The 16,258-nt window shown below is 36.3% G+C and overlaps 1 protein-coding gene across 1 annotated transcript; it reads left to right on the forward strand.

Moving 5' to 3' along the window:
- Nucleotides 1–168: 168 nt before the first annotated feature.
- On the forward strand, nt 169–4,361 carry LOC128241514 (E3 ubiquitin-protein ligase TRIM33-like). Its single transcript, XM_052958477.1, has 3 exons — nt 169–365; nt 1,304–1,462; nt 1,747–4,361. The coding sequence occupies exons 1-3, from the start codon at nt 193–195 to the stop codon at nt 2,309–2,311; spliced, it is 897 nt and encodes a 298-aa protein (XP_052814437.1). The 5' UTR covers nt 169–192; the 3' UTR covers nt 2,312–4,361.
- Nucleotides 4,362–16,258: the final 11,897 nt, after the last annotated feature.

Raw genomic sequence — 16,258 nt, forward strand, 5'->3', positions numbered from 1 at the left:
TGTTCTCATTTATCATAATTTGGTACGTAGATACTCAATCTCAATGTCACAAATATCTTTATCAAACCTATAGATGTCACGTATACAAGTAAATAACTAACATCTTATCAGCAACTAAATAGCTGTAACGCATCGCTCAAATCTTCATAACTTATTTATAGCGGTTAGGGAAGATTCGATTTGAACAGGAACATGGAGAAGGATAAAGAAGCTGTTTCCAGCGGTGTTGACGCAACGCCAGCAGAAACTACAATCTTCTGCACAGCCTGCAGTGTGAATGAAAAGGCCAGCCATATGTGTATAGATTGTGACACATACTACTGTGACTCTTGTCTGAAGGACCACAACAAACTGGCGAATTTGAGGTGAGTCTCTACAGTTTAATTCTTTTTCTTACAATATAATGTAAGTTTTTCTTTTGATTATACCTAAACCAGTTTGAACGTATTAAAGCGGCTTAACACTGCTGTAAACTAGCCTCTCTGTATGGGTACGGATAATTGGACAGACGTTTAATGATAATGTATTGTTTTGCATAATTGTCAATAGGCATACAGCTTCTTCCTTGCAACAGTATCGTTCTGGTGCCAACAGCCTTGATTACGATATTTTGCTTCCGGGATACTATATGTACTTTTATCCAGTTTAGATTGAATGTCATTGTTTACCTTTTAACCGGTGCAAAACTAATGAGAAAAACTACAGAAACAAGATCAGTAGCCAAAAGTTTAAACATAAACCCCGTTTAATGGCACTTGGTAAACGCCAGACATAGAACACAAAAAACAAAAAATCACAAACAAGAAACATGGAACAACAGCACAAAACTCCACAAACAACATTGTGCATACATACTATATAAAACAACTAGGTTTGTTTATCAAGGATTGTTGACAGCACAATCAGGTCAGTAAAATGTAAATTTACTGGGGGTTTAAACCAATTAGCGTGCACAAACTTCACTCTTATCCCAACAAACCATCTCGCCAACCCTGTGTCTTCATACGGTGCACAATACCAAAGAACATGCCCCTTCCCATAAATAATTATACTATAAACGGTTTTTGTTTTGATTTGTTTTCAAAAACTCATATCTAGAAAAAGGCAAGACAATTAAAACATATACTTGGCATCTTGTTGTTGTCAATCTGCACACTTTACGAAAGTAATCGAATCGAATAAACACGCGCAAAAACACATTTAAATGTTCCGAACACTATATTAGCTCAATGTCGCATACAAAAGTGATTCGTAACACTAGGAATAAGGGAGTACAACTAGGCCATTTCCATTCTATTTACAGAAGCCATCTCATTCTCGTTGGAGATGAGATGAAATCACGTGGTACGAAGAAGCAGCTTCCAACCGATCGTTGCGAGGAGCACAATGGGAAGCACGTGGATATGTTCTGTGTTTACCATAAGGTCGTGTGTTGCAGCGCATGCGCGGCCATAAAACACAGGTAAGAATGAATTATATTTTTTTTAAACAGACGGTGTTAGACTTTCGATCAGAAATTACTGAGCTGTTTAAAATACGTAGACCGGATAGCATACGGATGAACTCAAAAACGGATAGAGCTTCTTTTCGGGCAAACACGTTATAATTGTCTTATTGTAACCCAGGAAACCATAAGTACCTTATCACATAAGCTATGACAAAACCTACGACCATTGTTTAAAAAATAAAAATTTAACTACTCATATTTCCCTGCTGATAACTAATAATGTAAGTATTATATTACAGATCATGTAAGAATGTCCAGTATATTCCCGATGTATCGAGCGGAACTAAAACATCGCAAGATTTTAAGGAAGCTTTAAACAAAGTAAAAGAAATGCGTGGGAGAATTCTTCGTGTAGAACGGGAAAAGTACGATAACATCCAGAGCATCGAAAACGAAGAACGCGACATATTGAAGCAAATTGATGAGTATTCAGATCAAATTAAGCTCAAAATAGACGAGCTGGCTGGTAAGTCCAAAGAACAGGTCAAAGAGAAACACGATAGCTGTAAAAAGGAAATCGAAGAGGCGAAAGCAAAGCTGCAATCATTCCTTACACAGATAGCTTTGCTGGAGAAGAGTGAATCACCGGAAGTAAAGAATGAGTCTCAGGTCTTTGTTGACATGAAGAAAAGTAACAACATTGTGGATGAAGTCAAAAAGGAAATGGACAAATTTGAGATAGAGTACAAGATGAGAGAAGTGAAGTTTGATATAAATAAAGAGGTTTTGACCTCAATTGAAAAACATGCTGGGCTTGGACAAGTTCAACCGGACAAAGCTAAAAAAGGCTGGTTTTCAAGTTAAACCGGAAAACTCACACCAGGTTTAGACAAGTTCCAAAAAATCGTTACTTCAGTTTGTTTTCTACCTTAAGTGCACCAAGTAACGAGCTTTGGTCGTTCAAAACTGGCATTGCTTTTTTGTTTGAGTCTTATTGTAACCGGTTATATTCGTGCTGTGTAACTGCAATGTGTTCAATAACATAACTTTAAACATATGCATGTAACCTGATAAGAATTTGAAATGATTTCCTTCTTACTAGTGCATAAAATTTTGTTTTCAAACATTTAACGGACAGTAAAATTGGTTTCGGAGACTACATAAATTCTTTTGCAATATAGCCATCGAGAAGAAAAGTGTTATTAATTGTTGGTTATAGTCAGAAAACAAGAATTTGACATATAACCGCTAAACACATCTTTAATGGTAAAGCAAGATTGTGGAGGATATAGTTTGTTTGTTGTGATTGTATTTGTCTATCTGGTGTAAGTTTGTTTTGGTGTGTGTGTTTGTGTATGTGTTGAAAATATGTTTGTGTTTATCGTTCATTGTCGTGTGGGCCCTTGCCTTGTGCTGTCAAATAGGGTTAATTGTTTTCAATTTTTGACTACTATCTTCGTCCCTGTATAATCGTCCATTATATAATTGTAAAGTAACGAAGCTTTGTTGAATTAAGATGATTACGATTTCCGACACTCGCTAAATACTCAACTGATTTTCGTGCTTACGTTGTATCACGTGCGTTGATAAAATTGATGTACTGACTTTTGGTTTCATAACCTTTTATAATGATGTTTGTAGGTATATGTGTAACGGTTTTATTATTAGCGTTCCGGTGGTTTATAGTGATTTTTCAGTACAATCAATATGATATTTTCACTGTATTGAAATGTTAGCCGTCTCTCAGTTCCAAATCAAACGTCAGTGCACCCAGGTATGGGACAAAATTAATGACGTCGTTTCAGTGTAAGATAGCCATACATTTTGACTTTTGAACACCAAAAGAAATATTTGTTGGCGCTTCCTCTGTGAAATATATTACAATCTTACACTGAAACTCAATTATCCTTTGTGTTATTATGTTGTATTTGTGTCATTATTGTCTTTATATTGTCATTTTTTTCTTTTGCAATATATGTTTATTGGTTTAATAATCATTTAGCTGCTTGACTTCTCCATACTCTAAGTATGATTGGAGAAATGACGCCGACGCCAGCATTATTTCCATGTCCCATTGATTACCGCTCTATTTCCTCGAGAGAGACAACACCGCTAATTGGTATTCATTTTTCTAACTCCGAAGGGCCAAGTAAGGTCAACATCTCGACTAGACAGCTTTCAGGATTATACATATTCTGTGTAATTATGCTGACCAAATGTGAATAGAAGAAATTGTGTATTGCACATTGATATATTGCATTACAATAAAAAATATAACATTACAATTGTTTGTGAAAATATGACGGGACTATTTATATTCGGATATATATCACTATATATTATTAGTTGTGGTACATGTATTAAAGCTCTATTTCAGTAGCTCTGATCAAACAGCGATAACCATGTAAACTTGTCTGCTTGTTTTATGTCATTTTGTCGAGTTATAACTTGACAGGATGACAAAGTTATGTCGATTGTGAAGTCGATGAAGTGTGCTGAACTAGTTTCGTCGACACAAGCCGGAATATGCAGTAATTATCTGAACAAGTCAACATACTTTTGACAACTGCCTTGATATAACTCGTCATGTCGAGATAAAACGTTTACAAAGCAACCTGATAGCATGATAATTATAAACGATGTGTAGTTTATAGTTTATTTACGTCTCATCATTGTACATCAAATATACAGTTTATATGACTTATGGTATACATATCCACGAGAACATTGCCACTCAGAATAGAGTTATGCAATATTTAAAAACTGAAATGTTTTAATGTTGTAAATGTTAACATTATAAAACAAATATATTAAACGTTCACTTGTCACTAAAACCTTAAGAACAATTATTCATATTTTTTTGGTTACAAAAAGTTTATAAAATGTTTTAAACAATTAAAAGCAGCACAACACTAACTCCGACTATTTAAGAATTGTTGTTGCATATTATGTGAATTGTTTTATCCAAAGTAGTTCTTAAAATGTTAGGGTATTGATATACACTTCAATAGTATCTATCATGATCAATCCCCTGGAGTTATTGTTCTTTGTTTAAATAAAATAAAAATATATTATTTACATGGTTTTGTTTACACTTATTGATCTTACATAGATTGTAAGTAAGTTAATACGACGTTATATTACTCATATAAAGCGCCTTTGTACAATTAACTTTGAACTTAAACTAGTCGGCATGATGTTACGCGATAGTGTGGTATTGTGTTAACAATTAGGGACAGATAAAGACTAGTTTAACCGTCTTTACAAATACTACATAGGTCAGGGGAGAAAATCGCAACGTTTAATTACTTTTATGAGGCATTAACAATTAGGATTATATTTCTTTAATTTGCACGTTTTAATAAGATAAAATTCCTATTTGTTCAATAGACAATTGACCAATTTGAACGCGAAATAACAATGATTTCTAGTGCTTCATGACCCAAACACCATACATGGGGAGAGAGTTAGTTAAACGTTTGAAAAAATACGTTTCGTTTTAAATGACTCGCTTATGTTTGTAAAATCCACTTTATTTTAAATTACAAAATAATTAATTATAAGGATTAATCATGTATGGCTAATCATAAGGATTGTTGAAACAAAAATACCAAAAGCTGGAACCCTTCAGCAAATGTTGATATTGACTCAAAAATCGTAATTGAAGACCACAAATTTCATTAGCGTTTATAACGCAATTGAAAATTAATTACGGCTGTGGTGTTGCGTGTTTGATTGATTGACATTATCACATGATGTTATCAATGTATCCTAACAGGTCAACATAACTATCCTAACAGGTCAACATAACCACTACTTTTGATAAAGTCCCGGTGGACGTGAGGACTAGACGGCTGTATTCTACTTTTTTCTTGACTTTACTGGCGTGGGGTTCGAACTCTTTTACTTATGCTTTTACTGTATTTTTTTCTGCAATTTCGATATCATAGAGTTAAATAATGATCAACTCAGTGTTTTTAGATGCATTACCGTAAAAACTTATTGATGGTCCAAAAACATGAGCGAGTCATTTTAAGGAAAAAATAAATAAGTTGAACCACTGTGTATTCGATAAAGCGACCAAATCCGGTGTAGGTGTACAAAAAAATGCGGTGAAAATGAAACAAAAAATCGATAAAGTAGATCCAGCATGTTTATGACATCACAATTCAGCTTCAAAACATTTAAATATGAAAAATAGCCGTTGGTCTGAGATGGTATAACCATAAATTGATTCACATTGTGTCAAATTACAGAAATAAGGCATGCTACAATGCGTCGGGACTTCCGTATTATTGTAATTTGGTCTTAAGGCACGTGTTTAAACGATTGTAAAGCATTCTGCCTACCGACGTTATGTTTAGAAGACCGAAACACTAACTTTTACATATTATGGAATGTATTTACATTGAGAACAACGCAGTTTCGCTGGCTTAGTGTTTACTAAATAAAGACATCTTAATGCACATATCTCTTCTTACCTGTTTATTATTACATTGTGACGGTGTGTGTTTGATAGGCCTTCGATAACTTGGGACTGTTTTATTAAAGATCTCAGTCGATGATAATCGTAAATTGAAATTATCTTAGTGTTGTAGCTTCGTTATTGCTCTACATATTTAAACTAGCTCAAATTTAGCCAGTATTTAAAATGAACACAAAGCTGGGGAAATAAAACAAATCAATCGCCGTTTGTGAAGATTATAAGGATATTCCAGTTACGACTAAAATCCTTTCAATGAACCGGGCTATTTGGGCTGCTGGACGTGTTTCATTCGGAACTCCTCGGCCATTTTTATCGAAAACAACCTCGGGTGTATATGGACGGTTTACAATGTAAGAATTCGGTACACTTTAACTACGCTGCAAGTAGATCGCGTAGTAATTTCAATCTAGCCGTTCTACTTAATGACTTAAGTTTTGGGAATCTTAATTATGTTTGATATAATACAATTTAATGGCAATCAATTTAAACTTAGATCTACAAAAAACAAGCTAAAACATTACATTTAATTAAAAACTATAATTCAAAATATTTCGATATACTTCTACAGATGTACTGGCATACATCTGGGGTTGTTTTCGATAAAAATGGCCGAGGAGTTCCGAATGGGCGTACTACTTTAGTTTCCATTGTACTCTATTTGATAAAAGGCTATTGCATGAACGACAAATATTTGTTAATCAAGTGAAAGCTATGTTTATATTTACTAACTAACTGTAGCTGTAGTTATAGCTTAATAAGACATGGGGAAAGGGCCGTAACTCATGTATGAAAAAGTCGTGGCCCAATCCCTTTGCATGGGCTTTTTAATAAACAGTGCAATGTACCCTTGTTTAGGTTCATATATAAAGTTAGTTTTTATATGAACCTAAACAAGGGTACATTGCACTGTTTCTGATGATCTGTTTCTCTTCATCATCAATTGTTTAAATGTATCGTCATAATATAATACATGATTTAACCAACTTAACTATTCCCGTTTGATTTTCCAAATATTTTAAACAAATATTAATTTATCTGCAATAAAAAAAATCAAATCACATTAGAATTATTGCTCTCAGCCTTACGTCACAATTATCCTTATTTGATCAGTTTAGGGTTACTTGATAACCATTTCTGACAGATTAATTTTCCTTGATCAAATATCTGTATTGATCACGTAACGCTATATTGTCTGGAAAATTCAGGATATTAGTGTAACCCATTAAAGTTATCTAATTGTTATTGCCGATGTTAGAGAAATATCCGGGAGTCGTGTATGCAATGTTCATGATACCATGCACGATTGAAGTGGGATAAAATGTTTGCATTATTGGCAATTTTTACTCTATTATTTTCACATAAAATTTGAAGGTGTTAACAAATTAATTACCAAAAAAATGTATTGAATAAACTGGGTTAAAAGCGCATCGTAAAATTCGATTCTGCAAAAATCAATTCGAGTAGAAAACAACCTTCCCCCGGATAGAAACACAATTCTAATTAATAACCCTTTCACCACAAACATATCGGGTTTATTTTACATACAAAACACTCTTTAAAACATAATAAGTTACATGTTTATGGCACGCTATAATAATTTGAGGCGTCAGCTAATACTCGCGCAATGAAACTCATGAAATTCGAATCTAAAAAAGTATAATCAAGTCAAATACACACCAACCTCCGAAACAAAACGCAGCATTAACAGCCTATTTCATTTAACGACGCTTCCTTCATCATATATATATTTTCACTGAACGAAAGAGAGTTATTTGAAAAATCGGATTGTGTTTTACCTGACTTACAGTTAATCGCTTCAAATATTCCAATCAGAAGTATAATGGTTATTGGTAGTTATTGGTGGCGCTCCGTTAGAGTAATTTTGTTTAATTAAACAAGATATAGAACTTATAGAACACTTTGAATCGAAATAAATACTTCTTCCATGGGTGACCAGTCGTACGATATGATCGCGGATAAGAGAAGTACAAGAAAGTATATCCATTACAATATTCACTAGTGAAGGCGCCTTAATAGCTAACGCATGCACCACAATCACAAGTGAAGGCGCCTTAATAGCTAACGCATGCACCACAATCACAAGCGAAGGCGCCTTAATAAGTAACGCATGCACCACAATCACTAGCGAAGCGTCTTAATAAGTAACGCATGCACCACAATCACAAGCGAAGGCGCCTTAATAAGTAACGCATGCACCACAATCACAAGCGATGCGCCTTAATAAGTAACGCATGCACCACAATCACTAGCGAAGCGCCTTAATATGCAACGCATGCACCACAATCACTAGCGAAGCGCCTTAATAAGTAACGCATGCACCATACTCAGTAGCGAAGGCGCCTTAGCAGCTAACGCATGCACCACAATCACTAGCGAAGGCGCCTTAATAGCTAACGCATGCACCACAATCACTAGCGAAGGCGCCTAAATAGCTAACGCATGCACCACAATCACAAGCGAAGGAGCCTTAATAGCTAACGCATGCACCACAATCACAAGCGAAGGAGCCTTAATAGCTAACGCATGCACCACAATCACAAGCGAAGGCGCCTTAATAGCTAACGCATGCACCACAATCACAAGCGAAGGCGCCTTAATAGCTAACGCATGCACCACAATCACAAGCGAAGGCGCCTTAATAGCTAACACATGCACCACACTCAGTAGCGAAGGCGCATTAATAGCTAACGCATGCACCAATCACTACCGAAGGCACCTAAATAGCTAACGCATGCACCACACTCAGTAGCGAAGGCGCTTTAATAGTTAACGCATGCACCACAATCACAAGCGAAGGAGCCTTAAAAGCTAACGCATGCACCACAATCACTAGCGAAGGCGCCTTAGCAGCTAACGCATGCACCACATTCACTACCGAAGGCGCCTTAATAGCTAACGCATGCACCACAATCACTAGCAAATGCGCCTTAATAGCTAATGCATGCACCACAATCACTAGCGGTTGCACCACAATCATTTGCGGTTTTACCATAATCACTAGCATTTCCACCACAATCAATAGCGCATCGCCATAATAACTAGCGGTTCCACAACAATTATTCGCGGATGCACCACACTCAATAGCGCATTCACCATAATAACTAGCGGTTCCGCAACAGTTATTCGCGGATGCACCACAATCACTAACAGTTCCACCACAATCACTAGCGGTTACATCACAATCACTAGCGGTTAAACCACAATCACTAGCGGTTACACCACAATCTCTAGCGGTTGCACCATAATCACTAGCAGTTGCACCACAATCACTAGCGGTTGCACCACAATCACTAGCGGTTACACCACAATCACTAGCGGTTACACCACACTCACTAGCGGTTGCACCATAATCACTAGCAGTTGCACCACAATCACTAGCGGTTGCACCACAATCACTAGCGGTTACACTACAATCACTAGCGGTTTAACCACACTCACTAGCGGTTAAACCACACTCACTAGCGGTTACACCACACTAACTAGCGGTTACACTACAATCACTAGCGGTTTAACCACACTCACTAGCGGTTACACCACAATCACTATCGTTACACCACAATCACTAGCGGTTCAACCACACTCAATAACAGTTACACCACAATCACTAGCGGTTAAACCACACTCACTAGCGGTTACACCACAATCACTAGCGATTAAACCACAATCACTAGCGGTTGCATCATACTCACTAGCGGTTGCGCCACAATCAATAGCGGTTACACCACACTCACTAGCGGTTACACCAAACTCACTAGCGGTTACATCACACTTTATAGCGGATGCGACACAATCACTAGCAGTTACACCACAATCAGCAGCGGCACCAAAATAACGGATATATCTTGTATCTGGCGAGAACTCCCAAATCCCCTGCCCACGTTTTGACTACGCGTATTTCGATTTCGGGCGTGAGGTTGCCCCCACGCCCTCTATTACTGGATGTAAACATTCCCGCTTGGCTCGAAATTTCCGAGACTCGAGGTTATTTAGCCGGTCCCTAGGACTTCGAGCCAACGGGGTTCGACTGTATTTGATGCTGAGAGAGTTTAAGGAATAATAAAAGGCTACCAACGCCCATTGGCTGCGTTTTATTTTGAGCCCCGAACTAAAATCAGGACAACAATAGGTTTAACGTCTGAGGAATCCATCCAGCTGCAGACGAGTCAGTAAAATATCCTGCAATGTGTTGCTGATATTTGAATTTACCAAGACGAAATATAATTTGATGAAACATATCAAGTCGAGTTCATAAGGCCTCACAAAATGAAACCATACTCTATATTGATCGTCCATATTTGTATACAGCCATTTATGATCGTTTCTTGGCAAATCGCCGCGCATATTTGTTTACATTTCCCAGTTATTACTGTCCTAAATTCCACGGTCAGGCTTCCTGTAGGATATCCTGTACAGATATTGTTAACGGGTTGGAGTTTTGAGGAGTGGTATATTTGGGGGAAATTTGGAGCATGGGGATAGGTAAGCCAGTTGCATTCGGAATTATTGCATGCCTGTTATTAAATATCAAAATGATGTTTTTGTTTATTATGTCAACTTTACCGTAGACATTCTCGTCAATCATGTATAATTGTTTATATAAGTGTAAATTGAAAGGTTTTCTGTGTTCAGTTATAACAGACATTTATCAACAAATTATGCAGGACCTTTACACATATATATGCTTGTTCGAGATTTAATGAAGTTCCATCTTTCAATTGCGCAGATAGTCGTTGGTAACAAATGTGTTTAGACATCGATAAACAGAACCCAAAGCATTTAATCCTAGATCGTTGTTATTATTGTTTACTGTTTGTGTGCCTTGTGTATGAATTACAGCTTTTTTGTTTACTGTTTGTGTGTCACTATATACGTGTCTTATATACGTGTTTTGTATACGGATTAATGCCTTGAGGCAATGTATATGTGTGTCTTCTGTACGGAATACTGTTTTGTTGTTTACTGTTTGTGTGTCTTCTGTGTGGAATACTGTTTTGTTGTTTACTGTTTGTGTGTCTTCTGTGCGGAATATTGTTTTGTTGTTTACTGTTTGTGTGTCTTCTGTGCGGAATATTGTTTTGTTGTTTACTGTTTGTGTGTCTTCTGTGCGGAATATTGTTTTGTTGTTTACTGTTTGTGTGCCTTCTGTACGGAATATTGTTTTGTTGTTTACTGTTTGTGTGTCTTCTGTGCGGAATATTGTTTTGTTGTTTACTGTTTGTGTGTCTTCTGTGCGGAATATTGTTTTGTTGTTTACTGTTTGTGTGTCTTCTGTGCGGAATATTGTTTTGTTGTTTACTGTTTGTGTGTCTTCTGTGCGGAATATTGTTTTGTTGTTTACTGTTTGTGTGTCTTCTGTGCGGAATATTGTTTTGTTGTTTACTGTTTGTGTGCCTTCTGTACGGAATATTGTTTTGTTGTTTACTGTTTGTGTACCTTCTGTACGGAATATTGTTTTGTTGTTTACTGTTTGTGTGTCTTCTGTGCGGAATATTGTTTTGTTGTTTACTGTTTGTGTGTCTTCTGTGCGGAATATTGTTTTGTTGTTTACTGTTTGTGTGTCTTCTGTGCGGAATATTGTTTTGTTGTTTACTGTTTGTGTGTCTTCTGTGCGGAATATTGTTTTGTTGTTTACTGTTTGTGTGTCTTCTGTGCGGAATATTGTTTTGTTGTTTACTGTTTGTGTGTCTTCTGTGCGGAATATTGTTTTGTTGTTTACTGTTTGTGTGTCTTCTGTACGGAATATTGTTTTGTTGTTTACTGTTTGTGTGTCTTCTGTGCGGAATATTGTTTTGTTGTTTACTGTTTGTGTGTCTTCTGTGCGGAATATTGTTTTGTTGTTTACTGTTTGTGTGTCTTCTGTGCGGAATATTGTTTTGTTGTTTACTGTTTGTGTGTCTTCTGTGCGGAATATTGTTTTGTTGTTTACTGTTTGTGTGTCTTCTGTACGGAATATTGTTTTGTTGTTTACTGTTTGTGTGTCTTCTGTACGGAATACTGTTTTGTTGTTTACTGTTTGTGTGTCTTCTGTGCGGAATATTGTTTTGTTGTTTACTGTTTGTGTGTCTTCTGTGCGGAATATTGTTTTGTTGTTTACTGCCTGTGTGCCTTTTATTTGGTCTATTGTTTCGTTGTTTACTATTTGTTTGTCATATATTCCGATAATCGTTCCGTTGTTTACTATTTGTTTCTCATATATACTGATAATTATTTCGTTGTTTACTGTTTGTGTGTCTTGTATCCGGAACATTACATTGTAACTTCAAGTTTGTGTGCCACGTATACGAATTATTACATTTATTTTTACTGTCTGTGTGTCTTGTACATGCAATTAGTAATTTTCCATTGTGATATTTTGTATGCGCTTTGTAGAGGGATTATTACAGTGATGCCATTTGTATTATAATAGTTTTTCTTGCCAAACGGTGCACATGTTATACTGTACTGGATGACCTTACAGTTTTCTTTTGTTTAACTTAACGACTTTTCATTCTCTTTTGTTTTGTTTAGTATTGCTTTGTGTGTCATTGTACACACGAGTGCGTGCGTGCGCATGCATGTGCGTAATATACGTGCATGTATAAACCAAGCAAACTACTTCAAATGCAACAAATTGTGACCACATTGAACTCTTGAACGAGAAGTGCTGAGGAAACGTTTGGCGCCCAACGACAGAATTTATCGTCTGGAACTTGTTATGAGATGTGCCTAAAATGGAATTGGCAGAATTTTGTGAAATCTATACTAGACAATGCCACATCTGCGAGAGACGCTTCGTATAAAAATGATGAATTGGCATCCCTGGGGAACAATTCATACATATATGTGTATCTTTAAATTTCTCTTGTTAGCAATAAATTCACGAAATGCATACGTATGCATAACTGTCCTGGCCGATTAAATAAGATGTAAAATGAATGCAAACATGTTTATGAAAAATTATTTTCGTGTTAAAATTCTCATGATTCTGCGTCAGACATTTTATCAGTTGTTGTTGTTGATGTTGTTGTTCTTGTTGCTGCTGATGTTGCTGCTGCTGCTTTTGTTGTTGTTGTTGTTATTGTTGTTGCTGCTGCCGCTGATGTTGCTGCTGTTGCTTTTGTTGTTGTTGTTGTTTGTGTTGTTGTTGTTGGCGGTGGTGGTGTAGTTGTTGTTGGTGGTGTTGTTGTCGTCGTTGTAGTTTGCTCAAAAGTAGTATTTACAAATCTCCTAGTGGAAAGCACAAAGTAGGAAGTAGCCCCAAGATGAATGCCACGATGCCGTGCAACTGATTGGGAGAAAAATAGAAATTAATGCAACGCTTTGAATAAAACATGCGTTTGTTTGTCGTACGATACTAGTACCGGTCAATAAGAGAGATAATGTTTGTCCTATATGTATAATATATGTATCAAATAGTATGTGTGAATTGTTATTGTTGTTGTTGATGGTGATCCGTAATTAAGACGTGTGACTACACAAGATTAATGCAAATTAATATTATTATGTGAAGTTTTATTCTGTTTTAACAAGACAGTGGAAAATGCATTATGTCGAACTCTGATAAGTCGAATATCTAAATACGTCTTTCTTTTACTGGTACCTAATGTTTTGCATATCTACAATTATAAAGCAATTCCGTAAATTTCGATTTTCTGTAGCCTTCAACATAACGAATTTACACTGGATGTTCAAGTGATTTACACGTCGGAAAATACATACAAAAGTTTACTATACATAAAAGGCACATAAACATTCACGCTGTTGAACATGCTTCTAAATCCTATTACCATCATTCTACAAATCGGAATATGCCATGGTAACCAGCACGCGACATACCAGTATTCATAATTTCATACGACATTAATTGTTTGTCGTAAAATGCATTTTAATTATGCATTGAGAATTTCTGGATCTGCATGGGGAATGGTTCTAGACGAATAGACGTGATTATAAAGTGAGATAATTATATTGGTTGTAAACAGTTTTAAGCAAATCCAAACCCAAATCGCTATTTAAACTGACATACTTCTTACAGGAACTTAACGACTTAATAATAGAGAGGTTGCTATTTTTATCATGTACGTGTACAGACAAAACTCGCTATGTCGAAGTATGATAGAACCTCGGGAAATACTTCGAGATAACGCTCAGTCGATAAATCCAAAATACAAAACATGTCACACTAAATTCAAAATATTCGAAAAAGGGTTCGGTATAACCGCATCTTCGAGATAACAGAGTTTCGACTAATCTTGTATCTGTTACTACACGTACATGTCAGTGTAACAGTTGAGTTCAAAGGTGTACACATACACGGTTTTGTATTTCGGTTATATCGAATTTTCGTTATCTCGAATAATTTCCCGAGGTCCCGACGACTTCGAAATATCGAGTTTCGACTTGTTAGCTTACTGATAATCGCAAAAACCACTTTCCTCATACTTATGTAATTGGAATTTTAAACGTGTACATTGTACATAAATTTGGCTAACGTGGCTCACAGAAAGCAGTACGCACGTGCAAGTACCCGTGCCTCTCTAATATGGATGATCATAAGAATGGCGTACGTACACGTTAGCATACAATGAGTGTTCTGCAAACTCTCTTATATGGCTCACAAAAAAGTAATACGGTCGTTAACGTACCAATACAAACAGTGTTCTGCGGTCGTATTCAATAAGCTTCTTAGAAATAATTTTGAACTAAGTGAAAAATGGCCATTTTTTTAATTTGAATTTTAAGAAAACGAACAATGTTTGTACACCAAAAATATAAAATTAAGCAAGAAAATGGTCTAAACAATATATGTATAAAATCTGATGAAAAGTAGCGGGTATTTAAAATAATCGTTGTCAAAAATAACGAAATTCTCACTAAGTTGAAAATATTCACTAAGATGCTTATTGAATACGGCCCCTGCAAAGTCCCTAATATGACTCACATAACGTACATATGTGTACCCGTACATTGAGTCTTCTGCAACTGTTCTAATATCATGGGTAGTCTTGCGTGTTTATTAAACAATTTAAGGACACTTTTGTTAAAACGAGATAAAATCTGCATGGCATAAGGACTGGAATAATTGTGCGACGAAAACGGATAATTAAAACATCCTAATTGCACATTTGCAGAGCCGGGAAATTACAGCAAGCTATGGCCAACAAGTGGTAAAATATATTGTATGTGTCTGAGCGTGATCCTGTGTCATTTTTCTTGTTAATATTTTCAGGGACGGTCTAGGCAAAACCGACGTCCGTTCACAGCTGTCTTAGACTGAGTGGGATTATTAACGGGGAAAATTGTTTCTGTCATAATCGAGATTGATTGTGAGATGAAAATACATACAGAAATCCCAGAATCCAAGATTTCGTACATTTTAGTGGCTTCGTATTCTAAAAATTATTGATCAGTTTAATGAACTACCTCTTAGAAATGAATATGGTATTTTTAATGAAAACAATACGTCATGTGTGCGATTACCATACCATTTGAAATGAACAGACAAAAAGAAGTCATTATTCAGATTGTGTGCGTTTCCCAAGTTAATGGTTGGGCTATTTTAGTGGTGAACCCTGCTCTTGGAATAATGCCGTTTATGTCGCTGTGCTTTGGAATATAAGAAAACTGCATTATGGGAGGGAGTATTCTTTTACAAAAAGGACATAAATGGAAACGCGAAAGGAGTTGCTTGTCGACCATTGATCTTTAATCAAAATAACTAGAACTTGGATAATTTAAGTTCATGATCAGAATTGACAATCAATCGTTTGTTTTATAATTAAAACAATAACTATGCTTAATACAGGAATCGATAAGTGGTTTCCGCGTTAAAGACTGCGTCATTTATTCAAAGTACAAAAAATATCTTCATGCAAATAATAATTAAATTCAAAAGCGTACGTTTACCCATCGGTCGATTATATAAGGAATGGCATTGTGGATATGAATTTATAACGTTAATAACTAAACGCATTGACAACGACAGGAAAGGTCATTGTCATGGATACCGTGGTGAACCTGCGTGGGGAGACGAATGCAGCCGGAAGTGACTTCATAGGTGCCTCATGCAGCGACAGTGCCTTACACAGGGGGCCTGGTTTCCGGTCCCATCAGACAGCAAGATTATCACGTGCGCCTGCGCGTTCCCTGCTTAACGAATTTACTCAGCAACAACGGCATATTCACCAGCTGCAGCAGCAGCAACGTGTGATAAATGAGAGTCGACAAAAATATAGCGTTAAAAGTGCTGAACTTAGGCGTAAAAGTGATACAAATTTAGCGTCAAGTAAAATTGTGTCGACGGAAATACGTCGGAAAAGTGACGC

The sequence above is a fragment of the Mya arenaria genome, chromosome 7, assembly GCF_026914265.1.
Source record: "Mya arenaria isolate MELC-2E11 chromosome 7, ASM2691426v1".
In the NCBI taxonomy this organism is placed as follows: Eukaryota; Metazoa; Mollusca; class Bivalvia; order Myida; family Myidae; genus Mya; species Mya arenaria.

Excerpts from the sequence above, each read along its gene's own strand:
- LOC128241514 (XM_052958477.1), top strand. The coding sequence starts at position 193 with ATGGAGAAGGATAAAGAAGCTGTTTCCAGCGGTGTTGACGCAACGCCA. Across the intron at positions 366-1,303 it reads AACAAACTGGCGAATTTGAG|AAGCCATCTCATTCTCGTTG; the intron begins GTGAGTCTCTAC and ends TTCTATTTACAG. Across the intron at positions 1,463-1,746 it reads TGCGCGGCCATAAAACACAG|ATCATGTAAGAATGTCCAGT; the intron begins GTAAGAATGAAT and ends ATTATATTACAG.